The sequence below is a fragment of the Prinia subflava genome, chromosome 32 (assembly GCF_021018805.1).
Source record: "Prinia subflava isolate CZ2003 ecotype Zambia chromosome 32, Cam_Psub_1.2, whole genome shotgun sequence".
NCBI classification, from domain to species: domain Eukaryota; kingdom Metazoa; phylum Chordata; class Aves; order Passeriformes; family Cisticolidae; genus Prinia; species Prinia subflava.
Window position 1 is genome coordinate 612,963 of NC_086278.1, and position 13,228 is coordinate 626,190.

General features: G+C 51.1%; 1 protein-coding gene across 4 annotated transcripts in view; it reads left to right on the plus strand.

Moving 5' to 3' along the window:
• The window catches only part of GFPT1 (glutamine--fructose-6-phosphate transaminase 1), a 35,326-nt gene extending 22,851 nt beyond the window's left edge, over window positions 1-12,475 (plus strand). For 2 of the 4 annotated variants that reach the window (XM_063420784.1, XM_063420786.1), the window contains 6 exons: window positions 262-419; window positions 2,199-2,313; window positions 2,575-2,702; window positions 3,499-3,666; window positions 3,991-4,152; window positions 4,734-8,668. In XM_063420784.1, the coding sequence (XP_063276854.1) occupies window positions 262-419; window positions 2,199-2,313; window positions 2,575-2,702; window positions 3,499-3,666; window positions 3,991-4,152; window positions 4,734-4,778 (776 nt within the window). In that variant the 3' untranslated portion in view covers window positions 4,779-8,668. Of the gene's footprint in view, window positions 1-261; window positions 420-2,198; window positions 2,314-2,574; window positions 2,703-3,498; window positions 3,667-3,990; window positions 4,153-4,733; window positions 8,669-11,987 lie in introns of those variants that run through there. The other 2 variants (XM_063420785.1, XM_063420787.1) reach the window with 2 other exon arrangements.
• The last annotated feature ends 753 nt before the right edge of the window (window positions 12,476-13,228 follow it).

Here is a 13,228-nt window from a genome sequence, read left to right on the forward strand (position 1 = left end):
CGTTACACCAAATGCCTGCAGATAGGTTTTGTGTTTTCTGAGTGTCACTGCCAGTGTCACAGTGTCACTGTGTTTAGGGTTCAAACTGGGTGTGCTGGGGCTGAAGTGGCTGCTTCTACCTCCTTGGCTGCAGGGAGCACAAACCCTGGGGCTCTGTTTGGGGAGTTTGTGCATTTCCCACCCACAGTGGCAGCAGCACTGAGTACCCATCCCTCTGCCTCCCTGTGTTCTCTGTGCTTCCCTGTGTTCTCCGTGTTCCAGGGGAGACAGCAGACACTCTGATGTGCCTTCGGTACTGCAAGGAGAGGGGAGCCCTGACCGTGGGCATCACCAACACCGTGGGCAGCTCCATCTCCCGCGAGACCGACTGTGGGGTGCACATCAACGCGGGCCCCGAGATCGGTGTGGCCAGCACCAAGGTGAGCCACAGCCCACAGCCCTCCCTGATTGCATTTTCCTGCCTCTGGAACCCCTCCTGAAAGGCCTGCCTGTCACAGGGCCCCCTGTTTACCTGCTGCTGCTGCTGGCTGTGCAGGTACAGACCAGCAGCACCCTGGGTGTTCTCTGTCCTGGAGCTTGCAGAGGGCTTTTTTTGGTCCCTTTTAAAAATGAAATGATGTAAGGAAACTACATTAAACATTGAAAATGAACAGGTCTCAGAGGGAATGATTCCCTAAGAGTACAGAATTCTCTTCGCCATTGTTTGTCTTGAGGTGCAGGCTCAGTTTAAACTAAGGTCAGAGATGAAAAAGGAAATTAATACAGAATATAATGGAAACTTTGTCTGCATGTAACTCCCTCACTGGCTCTGCTTTACCAAAGAAAATGGGATGTTAAAACTATACTTCTAACAAATGGGGGAATGGTCTTTTACAGAAACCTACCATTTGTGTCCAGATAACAGGATTATTCTGGCTATGTGTGATACAGTATAAAATAACTTACTTTGCTGCGTTTCATTTTGGTGAAGTGCTTCTGCTTGGTGAAATCTGCTTTGGTTTAGTTATATTTAGAGGCAAGATGATGTCAATCTGTTACATAAATTCAGCCAAAAACCACATTTGAGTTTAATAGTTCATTGGGGAATTTGATCATGGAAAATTCATGAGTCTCTTACAAGAAACTCTTGAACGAGCTGTTTGTCCCTGTTGTTTTCACATGGCCAACAGTTACAGTTTGGAAATAAATGGGATTTTTTCTCTGATGATGTGGGGAGTTACCAAAGCTGTGCATATATGAAATAAGAACTTGAAAAGTTTCTGCCCTGAGGTTGCCCAGAACTTCCTTTTGAGAATATTCTAAACAGCCCAGGCATGTTAATGTGGCTGCTGGGTGCTGTGGACTTCTGCACCCTGCAGCTGCACAAAGCAGAGAGCTCCCATTCCATAGCAGACCCCTCCAGGCAGCATAACTGCAGCTTTTCCGGATTCCTTCAGAGCCATTTCAATCTCCTCCAGTGCAGCAACATGGAAGTTTGTCTGGTCATTGCTTAGGAAGGGACAAAAATACTCCACGCCTTGATGTTGCCTCTGGATGACTTCAGTGCCAGGCTGGCCCCAAGTCCTTTTCATAACGTTTGTCTTGCGAGGATCTCAGAGGCCAAGATGCAGCTGCTGCTCCAGTGTCCCTCAGGTGTCCCTGTGACCAGAGCTGCCCTGATGTGAGCCCTCCTGTCACCTGCCTGTGCAGGAATTCCCCCCAAAGGCAGGGACAGTTCTTGCAGATGGGAGGAGTTGAGGAGAGTCTGTTCTTAAAGAAGGGAGGTGAGAAATCACACCTGCCTTTATATTCCCTGAGCGTGGTCCAAAAACAATCCCAACTGGTTGAGATTGGTTGTCGTGGGCTTCCACCAAACATCTCCAGTCAGTGCCCTGCTGCTCTCCAGTCTTCTTAGGAGTCACTTGCAGTAAAGGAGGACATGGGCATGGTCACAAAACAGGGTTTAGCAATTACCAAGGAATCTCAGAATATAAAATCTTGGATGTTGTGTCTGAATCTCCTGGAGCATGAGGAGATAATCATGTGCCTCCACTGAAACGTGCTCAAGTGAGATCTGCTTTGTGAGCCCAAGTTCATTTTTGCTGCTAACTGGAAATCAAAGCTGCCACTTGGTGTCACATTGAGAGCAAAAGCTCAGCTGAGCCGAGGATTTCACCTGCTTGGTGCAGCAGTGACGTTTCTCTCGTGCCCCTCGCCAGGCCTACACCAGCCAGTTTGTGTCCCTGGTGATGTTTGCCCTGATGATGTGCGATGACAGGATCTCCATGCAGGAGCGGCGCAAGGAGATCATGCGGGGGCTGAAGGGGCTGCCAGGTAGGACCCTGGGCAGGGGGAGCTCAGCAGGGTGGGCCTGAAGAGAGGGGCTGGCGGGGTCGGGAGGGCAGTGAGGCTCTCACAGTTCCTTGTAGCCACGTTCTCTCATGTGTCTTCAGGCCACCAAACGGGACCAGTAAAACTCTGAGCCCAGGGGTTTTACAGGTCACCGCTGGCTGTGTGAGTGAGGAGTGAGTGGGGTGTGCAGTGTGAGGCACACACATGAGCACACTCAGTCTGGGTTGTTCTCCTTCCTTCTAGACTTGATTAAAGAAGTGCTGAGCATGGATGATGAGATCCAGAGGCTGGCCACAGAGCTGTACCATCAGAAGTCTGTCCTCATCATGGGACGTGGCTACCACTATGCCACATGTCTGGAGGGAGCCTTGGTAAGATTTCTTTATTTAAAGCTGGCTCAGACTTCAGACCTCTGCACAGAGAGCAACATCTGGCTCCAAGTGCAGCTGTAAATGCAGCCATGGCTCTGGTGTGTTGGCCAGCACTGAGTTAAATGGAGAGCCTGGCACAGGGTACCCAGAGCAGCTGTGGCTGCCCTGGATCCCTGGAAGTGTCCAAGGCCGGGCTGGACACTGGGGCTTGGAGCACCCTGGGACAGTGGAGGGTGTTCCTGCTCAGTGGGACTGGATGGGCTTTAAGGTCCCTTCCAACCCAAAATGTGCTATGGTTACAAATACTTAAAAATCACTGTAACATTGCTGATGCTGCTGCTGGAAGATTCCCATGCCTGCAGTGGGTTGGAAGGGTGTATTTTTCATGTTCATACTGGGAATGCTTTACTGGGCACCCTAATAAATGGAAAACTGAGTGTGTACTTGCCAAACCCATGTATTGCAGATTTTACATTTGAGGAGATTCCTGTTATTCTCAGTGCTGTCCCCAGTGCCATGCAAACATGTCCTCTTTGCCTGTGCCTGCCCAGTCAGGCTGGGATGGTGGCTGGTGGCAAGTTCCAAGGGCTGTGGTGGTTTGGTGGCACAACTGAAAGCGTTGGTGGCTGCGAACAGCCTAGCCCAGGGACACTGCTTGGATCAGGGTTTTTGGCCTGACTCGTCTGCGTCTGAGAAGAGCCAGAACTGAGCTTTACAAAGTGCAAGAATTCACAGAGATGGTTAAAAAAACATTACCAGGTTGCTCAAAGGTTTATGAATTCTTTTCCCCCTCTAGAAAATTAAAGAAATCACCTACATGCACTCGGAAGGGATCCTGGCTGGGGAGCTGAAGCATGGCCCCCTGGCCCTGGTGGACAAGCTGATGCCTGTGATCATGATCATCATGAGAGACCACACCTATGCCAAGTGCCAGAACGCTCTCCAGCAGGTCATTGCACGGCAGGTGAGGACCTGGCGAGGTCTGCAGTGCACCAGAGGTGATGCTTTCAATAGAAAAGCAGTTACAGACACCCAGACTGTTCACTTTGGTGTCACTGCCCACATGTGAGTTCAGTGAATACTGTGGGCATTTCAACAGCAGTTTTTGCAGCAATTGCAGAAGCCTGGCACGGTCTGTTTAACCTCTAAATACCCCACAAGGCTGCCCAAGGCATGTGAAGCTGTTTGGTTCTAAATTAAGTAATAAATTTTGCCATTGGCACTCTGCACAGAAGTGAGAAAAGAACCTTCCAGATCTGCTTTTCTTCAGCGTTTCCCTCTGTTGCAGGGCCGACCTGTGGTGATTTGTGACAAGGAGGACATTGAGACCATCAAGAACAACAAAAGAACAATCAAAGTTCCCCACTCAGTGGACTGTCTGCAGGGGATCCTGAGCGTGATCCCCCTCCAGCTGCTGGCCTTCCACCTGGCTGTGCTCAGGGGCTACGATGTGAGTACAGCATCCCTTCCCTGCCCTCCCATGTGCTGCTGTGTGCTGGGTGATGCTGCAAGGCTTGGGGGGTGTCTGTGCCACTGCTTGAGCTGCTGGCGTGCCCAGGCCAGGGGTAGCCATGGCCAGTGCAGAACTGGGAGGAGGCCCAGTCCACGCGGCTGAGCCTGGTGCAGCTGAGCTGGGACGTGTGTCTGTGGTCTGGAAGGAGCAGCCAGGCTCTGGAGGGCTGGTAGGGAGCTAAAGGGAAGGTGGCAATCCTCAGAAGGGTGTTTGGCAAACAGTTTGGTGTAAGTTGTTTGATCTTAATACAGACACTGGCCTCCACCTGTTATCAGTGACCTCTTAGCACTTGAGCACTGGTGGACAAAAGGGACTCGCTCCTTAGTTCTGACAGAGGAGTTGTAACAATTAAGGTTGTGGACTTTTTTCTGCACTGATTGTCCTAATTAACGTGAGGATATGTTGGATTGTTTTCAGTTGAAACACAGAACAGACATTCCACATGTTACAAAGTTACACACAAACAAACAAAGTGTGTAAATACTCACAAGCCTGTTCTTTCTCCTCCCTCTCTGCAGGTTGATTTTCCAAGAAATCTGGCCAAGTCCGTAACTGTAGAGTGAAAGATCATCTGAATCATAGGGGCAAAGGGGAATTAAATGAAAGACTTTTTTTGGTACCAAAATAACTCGATTTTAAAGCCCCCTAGGTAAATCTTATTTTGGTAAATCTTTGTTTGTGTATAAGATCACCATAATTCCATTACATTAGTGATTGTCCAGTTGATTCCACATACTATGTCAATGGCTCTGGGTTTTTTTGATCAATAGACTTCCGTGAAAGATGTTAAATGGTTTTCCTTAAAGATTGTTGAGTCTTCTAGGTAAGGGGCCCTCCACTTTACTCTGAGCTGATATCATTGTCTCTTACCCAATGTGGCTCATTCCAGTCACTGATGAGAAACCTCTGAAGGAATTAATCAATGCCCTGTCATGCTCTCAGGCAGTGAAGCAGGACACCAGAACACACAACTGGAACAAGAGCTGGTACTGGTCACGCTTGTGCAGATATTTTACCAGTGAAGGAAACTGCAGGCAAGCCTTTGGGGTGAATTCCTGCCTCAGGTGCAAAAGGGAATTCAGCTGAGCTGTCACAGCCTCCTTGCTCCTGGGCACGTGGTGAATGTGCCAAAAGGAGATAACACTGCTCCAGAGGGTTTTATCTATGCCAAAAACATAGCAGGTGACAATCTTGTAGCCACGGTGGCCATGGCACCCTGTGACCCCAGCATGGCCAGTGGGACTGGGAGCTCTGGCTGACCAGTGGGGTGAGGGCAAGGAAGAGTGACCAGTTCTTGCTCTGAGCTGGTGCCTGTTGGTGCTGGTGGCTGTTTGGGGTTTTTAAAACAAGTGGAAGTTTTCCTGTGCTGAGGATTTTCCTCTCAAACTGAGGGGCACTGGGGCACTGTGTAGCACACCTGGGTGACCCAGCGGTGTGACACACCTGGGTGACCCAGCAGTGTGACACACCTGGGTGACCCAGCAGTGTGACACACCTGGGTGACCCAGCTGTGTGACACACCTGAGTGACCCAGCTGTGTGACACACCTGAAGGGGATAAAAAGGCTCCATAAACATGACAGGAATAAATACCTGGGTAATTTTTCTGTAACAAGCTTGAAGAGAATCAAAAATTACACAGAAAATACATCTTCAGGACTCAAAACCTGACTTTTTCAGAGTCATCAAAGGGCAGTTATGTATTTCCTAATGTGAAAAGGTGAATTTCCTTCCATCTTGCTGGGTTTTTAATTAGCTTTACACAGGCACTGTAGAACCATGCCACAAGGTATAAAATGGTGCTGGTGAATATTCCAGGTCATTTACTGCCCATGAAGAAGGACTTTAGCAAATGCAGTGCCTGGGGACTGCCCAGTGCCCTGCCAAGCCCAGTTCCCCTGGCACAGGGTGACAGTGCTGAGCAGCCACAACCCAGGCTGGTTGCCCTGAGCAAGGTATTCCCAAAGACTCTGTGGCAATTCTGCTTTGTATAAACCCACAGGGACTATGTCACTTCAATTCAGTGTCAGCTCAAGGCTCAGTTTCATTATGAGAATGAAATGCTGCATGCCTGGAAACAGCTTCTCAAAGCCAGAGTATGTGTTTATTAATCTGTTGTATTCAGACTATTAATTTATGAACACATCGTGCTGCCAGTGTCTGTTTAAGAACAAAGCAGTAAATGCTGCATTTTAGTTCAGCAAATGCTGTGTGTGAGGCACTGCCTTGTGAACCTGTGCCTCTGCCTAAACATAACCTGCAGCCCTCCCTGCTTCATTGGAGGATGGTAATTGTCCTTAAGGAAAAAACAAGGCAGGTGCAATGCTCAGGGGTGGGAGACAGCTCCTCCTCCTCCTTCTCCTTCTCCTCCTCCTCCTCCTCCTCCCACCAGCTTGCTTAAGAGAACCTGTGCAGGGCTGGATCCAGGCCTGGCTGTGGATCCCCCTGGCACAGGGATGTGCAGTGTCCCATGCTTTGTTCTCAGAACGGGATCTCACATGAAACAGCCCCACAAGGGAATTATTTAAGGTGCTTTTTCTCTGCCTGCAGCCAGCATTGCTTTTACCCTGCCTTGCACAGAGGGCTCCCCGTGGGCAGGGGGGCAGACACCCCTGTGAACACAAGCTGCTGTTCAGTAGAAGTTTTTTAGTGCAAGCTGTTACACGTTTGTGAAAGTTGTGTACAAAGAGGACCAAAGAACAGGAGTCTGAGTTAGAAATGTCCAGTCTGACAGTGGGGCTGTAGAGGTCTTGTTGAGCTCTTTGGGTTTGTGCTGTGCCAGACAAATCCTTGTTCCTTGTAGCTGGAGGCATTGATGGGTCAGGGGAACAGGTAGTGCCCAGCCCCTCCTCCTGCCAGCAAACTGCCTGGAGTGTCAAACTCTGCCTGCCAAAATTGAGGGCTTGGAGCTGTTGCGGTGGGGCTGATGGATGCTGTTGGCTCAGTCTCAAAGATGCTCTGGAGCACTCCTGTATGAAGAATTTCTCTGCTGATCGGGCAGGGAACCTGTTAAGCATCTTGTTGTTGTTGTTGCCATGCAGTGTGAAGTGAGAATGTACAAAGGACTTTTCTAGCTTTCCTTACCTCATTTTGTCCACATGTTGCATTTCGATGAACAGATGATGTTTCTCTTTTCCTTAGAAAACTTTTAGGATGTCTCGTGGTATTTATTAACAACCAGTCTTCTGCTCTCCCAAATGAATGTTTTGCTTACTGAGCCAGTGAAATTCTCTCCTTCCTTACTGAGGTGTTGTAAAATTCAGTAGCCCTGTCTCTAAAATTGAGCCACAGGTAAATACAAAATACAGATCAAAGCCTTTGCCATCTGGAATATCAGCTTCTATTCCTGCCTACTTTGGTCACAGTTCATTTTGGTGTAACTCTGTTCCTCACCTGCAGAGACTCAGAGGGAAGCCCTGAGGTCTTGCGGGGGTTTTAATTACCAAAGACCAGAGAGCTCCCAGCACGTGTTTCTGCCCAGCAGTTCTCACACAGATTCCACACACATGGAAATTAAGCTGCACATGGAATACACTGCAGCCAGAAAGGGTTTTTTTTTCCCCTGGCTCTGCTGCAGAAGGGCTGTGGGCAGCTTTTTGCCAGATTTGCCATAGTCAGCACTCTATGCATGTTCTTACCAAGAGCCCACCAGTACATGGGGGCTGTCCCTGGGCAGGGCCATCTCCTGTGTGAGATGGGGACACTCTCCTGTCCAAGAGGCTGCCTGGACAGCCTTTGTTGGGTCAGGCTCAACCCTCTGTGCTGAGAGAGCCAAAACATCACCCAGAGCCTTTCCCAGCCACGTGGGAATGGAGCTCATGGACCTCACACAGAACCCTCAGTCTGGAGCCTTAAGCCCAGGCCAGGCACAGAGGTCTGGTTGAGCTGCAGAGTGAAGTCTCTAAAGGCACAAATCAAACCCACACCAGTGCAGAATTGGGCCTTTCCCCTCCCTGGCTGTCCCTAGGAGTCCTTGGTGCCACAAGTAAGGTGCCTGGTGGCTGTGTTGCATGGAGGGAGAGACTGAAGTAGCTGAAGTAGCACATCAGTGTTTAGCTGTGGCTAATTTTAGATCTTACCTGAATGTACCAAACTTGCCTCAAAGCATGGAGTCCCTCTTCACCAGAAACAGGAAGAAGAAGAAACAGAAGTATTTGGGTTGGGAAAAAAAAAAAGGAAAGAAAAGAAAACTATTTGTCTTCAATTCAGTTTCTGTAAATAGACATTTGAGTGGCAAACCCACATTTCCTCCCTTGTAGATTTTCTGCCTCTGCTGTACATATTCAGCTGGCGTGGGTTGTGGGGACCAGACTGTACCGTGTTTCTGTTGTGTGCTGTATGCAGAAGATGTCTTACTTTTGTCTGTAGTGTTCTATAATTTGGGTTTTGTCTCTTTGCTTACTTTTTTTGTATCTCACCCTTTGAATAAAATCAAGTGCCCTACATTAAACAAACTGAATTACTGGTCTTTAGTTAAATCCATTAAGAACAGAGGTAACCCCTCTGGAAGTTAAGGGCTGGATGTACAAAGCAGAAACCCTCAGGGCTTAACTCACCCCTCTCCTGACCAGTGAGGCTGTTTTCAGGTCAGAGATTCAGCCTGTGTGTGTTTTTTCATATTTCACTTATCCTTTCCTAACTGTGATTTTTTCCACTCTACAAGAAAGTTTGTGAAATCCCCCTAAGCCAGAACTGTTGCTGTACCTTAATTCTTATTTAATTACCTTATTTAATTATCACCAAGACAGCTGCAGCCAGCACAGCCCATACCTGGCCCGTGCTCAGTACATGTAACTCACATTCCACTTCTGAATTCTCAGCTGCTTTTCCAAGGAGGAGCCTTGTGTGGGTGAGGCTGAGCTGGGACCACGAGGGTCAGGTCAGATCAGTGCTGGGGGCTCAGGGCTTGGTCAGGGCCGAAACACACCTGGGTGGTTTTGTGGGGAAATCCCATGGTGACAAAACACTGGAATTCCACTCCCTTGGACCGTTCATGGATCCATTTCCTCAGGGATCTTCGCCTCTCCTGGGGAGCAGCATCAAACTCCAGCGTTTGTTTTCTTAGACAAAGGCTAAGAAAAAGCTCAGGCTTCTCCTCTCAGAGACCCTTCCTATACAAGAACCAGCATTGAAAGGTCTCGAGGCTCCTCTCCAGGGCTTGGGACTTGCAGTGTGACCATGGGAGCACAGGGAAGGTTGGGAGCAGGACTCTGCACAGTTTGTCTCGTATAAGCCGACAAATAAACTCCCAGAAGCCAAGTGGGACTTCCAGACAGGCACAAACATTTGGTCTGAATAAATTACATTAGACTGACTGCTCCAGAATGGTGTAGAAGCAGCACCTGTTCCTTGCCTCGGACAGCTAAAAACTATTGCTAATTGCAATAATATTGCTAATTGACTTCCCCAGAAAGGCACAGCCACAGCCAGCCCGTGGGATGAGGACACAGGAGGTGACAGAGCCAGCCCTCTGTGCACAGAGAGGAGCAGCAGCCCTGACCTGGGGAGTTGTGGCTCCTGAGCCCTGGGTGCTCTCAGCAGCCCCCAGGAACCATCCCCAGGGCCAGAGCAGCCCTTCAGCACTCACAGCATCAGCCAGGAAGCTTTGAGGGCCTCAGCTGACAGCTGACAGGACATCCTGGGAAACATGGAAAAATGCTGCATGGGGATGGGAATTCACCTGGGTGGGGCATCCTGGCCCGTTCCAGCTGAACTCTGCACAGCCCAGTGCCATTCCAGGAAACAGGAGACAGCGCTGTCCTTTCCCAAACCCACTGCTCCTGCTCTGGTGGCACAGCCAGATGTGAATGGACCTGCACAGCCATGGCTCCAGCCTCCTCAGCTCCAACCCAGCAGAAAAGCTGTGTTTCTGCAAGCCTGACCCCAAACCCGCTCTGTGTGCTCAAAAGAGGCCATTTCTGACCTATTTCCATGCATTTATCCTGTGGCTGGAATACAGCACAGGCACCTGAAGGAAGAAAAGCTGCCTCACCAGGATGGTCCATTCGGTGCTGAGGAGGTTACCCAGCCCCCCTGGAAAATCAGACCCACAAGTCAGACAGGACAGGACTTATTCCCCCTCCTCAGGCTCATTCTTTGTTGTTTAGGTCAGATAAAATATGTTCCCATGGTTCTTACAAATTCCTATGGAAATGAGCTTAAACAAACAGGCTGTGCAGGGACCCAAGATCCTGCAAGACAGCGAGCCTGGGCACACTGGGACACTCAGGGTGACACCACAGCCCCGGGCTGGGCCCAGTGAGGCTCCCCAGGGCACTGGGACCGTGTGCAGGATGGGGCCAGCACAGGAGGCCTGGCCAGAGTGGGGGGAGGTCACCAAAGGTCCTTGTTCAGGACAAAATTACCAAATTACCTGCACAGGCCAACCCCAGCTGCATCAAAGAGCAGCAATCAGCAAACCTGCAGGGGAGTAGCTGGGGACAGCTCCCTCCCAGCTCCTCCATTCCCCCCCAGCTCCTCTCATTCCCCCTCTCTCCAGCATGACCTGCACCAGGGCAGGGATGGCCAGAGCCTCCCAGGCAGAGTGGACAGTCCAGGCCTGCCTGCACAGCTCCGTGTCCCCAGCAGGGCAGGGCAGGGGACACACAGGTACTGCAGGGGTGGCACAGCCTCTCCTGCCCATGAGGAGGGAGCTCCTGGAGGAGGAATTGCCTCCTCCCCTCCCTGCTGTCCTTGAGCTCCCAGCTGGGTCCTTTTGTCACCTGGGGCTGGGCCGGACACTCGGCCTGCACGGGGATCATTGGCACACCCAGGGATGTGCCTGGAGCTGCCTGTGTAACCAAAGCCACCCTGCAGGGCATGGAATATGGGAAAAGCCATCTGGAGCCACAAAAGCTCCTCTCCAGCACGAGAGCAGCACAGATAGAACGGCCCCTGTGGTCACGGCCACTCCGAGCTGTGGCAGGGACTCACATTCCTGCTGGCATTTCCTGCAGCAGCTCCTTTCCCCAGCCCTGGAACTGCTGACAATGAAAATTCTCCTCTGCCCGGACAGCCCCAGCTGGCCCTGCCTGAGGAAACTGCCCCACACCAGGACAGGATGGCCACGCTCAGAGGGTGACCCCCGACCTCCCCAGGGGGGATTTCAGACCTGCACAAAGCTGAGAATGATGCACTGAGGAAAAATTCCCACCGGGCAAAACCACGAGGAGGGACAAGTTTCTGTGACCCAGGGAATGTGTGTGACAGTGTGTGACAGCCCTTTCTGACAGGGGATGGCCATTCTCACCCTCCTCGTCTCCACTTGAGCCTGGCACAGCCACGTCCCCTCCCTCAGGCCCTCAGGAAGGCTCTGACAGAGCCTGAATTGCTGGATGAATTGACTGCCTCTGTGGATGGATGAAGTGGCTCCAGGATGTCCCTACAGGACCCCAGGATGAATGAAGTGGCTCCAGGATGTCCCACAGGGCCCCAGCCAAGCCAGGCAGGGAGTGTTGCTTCTTTGGTTGCCTGTCCCTTTTGCAGGTGGATCATTCCGTGTCCCCAGGGCTGTTGTTTCTTTGGTTGCCTGTCCCTTTTGCAGGTGGATCATTCCGTGTCCCCAGGGCTGTTGTTTCTTTGGTTGCCTGTCCCTTTTGCAGGTGGATCATTCCCTGTGCCCAGGGCTGTTGTTTTTATGGCTGCCTGTCCCTGTTCAGGTGGATCATTCCCTGTGCCCAGGGCTGTTGTTTTTATGGCTGCCTGTCCCTGTTCAGGTGGATCATTCCCTGTGCCCAGGGCTGTTGTTTTTATGGCTGCCTGTCCCTTTTGCAGGTCGATCGCATCGCTGCCTCCAGAGACTGAGCACCAGAACTGCCCCCGGAGCTGCTGCAGCACCCCAGGGCCTGGAGGAGCAGGAGCCAGGGGTGAGCAGGGGCAGCCAGACCCTGCCCAGGGGTGACACCATCCTCAGGGTGACATTGGCACTGGGGTGACACCATCCTCAGGGTGACATTGGCACCGGGGTGACACCATGCCCAGGGTTACACCGTTCCAGGGTGATGCCATTCCAAGGGTGACACCATCCCAGGGGTGATACCAGCCCAAAGGTGACATTGGCACTGAGATGATGCCATCCCAAGGGTGACACCATCCCAAGGGTGACAGCACCCCTGGCTCAGCCCAGGCCCCCCTGAGGCCCCAGTCTCTGCTCCACAGCCCAGCCCAGCCCCCTGACTGTGAGTGTTAAGCACTCAACAAAGCCTGGAGCCACTCCTGGGTAGGTGCTCTCAGAGGTGCCTCTGAGAGCACTCTGCTTGCTGGTTGTGTTTAGCCCTGGAGTTCTTGTCTTGTTTGTAGGTTTTGAACAATAAAATTCTCCAAAGATTATCTAGATTTTTAGAGCAATTGCCAAAAGTGGAATGTTTTGTTTTAGAAATGCCAGATTGTCTCTTCTTGGATGGTTCCTTCCCTCCTTGGCTTCTGCAGCCCAGGAAACAAAGCCAAGTGCATGATCCCTCCCTGCTCCCCCTTCTTTCTCTGTTCACTGACAGTTCTGAGTGCTTGGACTCAAATTTCCCCCCTTGTGTCTCCTTCAGGCAGAGCTGAGGGCTGGGCCTTCAGCCCTGGTGGTGGCTTTGTCACAGGAGACTGGCTGGACAGTCCTGCACCTTGTTCAGCACCCCAGAGCCATGGAGACAAGGACAGTTAGTCACAAATACCCCAATCTAACCCAAAAATCCTCTGAGATCTCCATAGCAAGCTCCTGGGAGTAGAGACAACCTTCAACAGGACTAGATGAGGAAGGCCCATGTGGGATGCAGAGGAGCAGAGGTTTGGTGTCCACACCTGGAGAGCCCAGCATGAATCAGCTCCTCTGATAGAAGTGCATTTAAAAATTAATACAGAACAAAAATGTTCCAGGCTGCACCATTAATTGGACTGACAAAGCCATGCTGGGAAAAGCTTTGATGCTTTTGCACAGAACCAAAGCAGCACCAGTGCAGAGCGTGTCCAAGGGCTGGCCCAGCTCCTCACCAGCACCTCCACTCCTGCTGCAGACTGGTGCAGCTCTG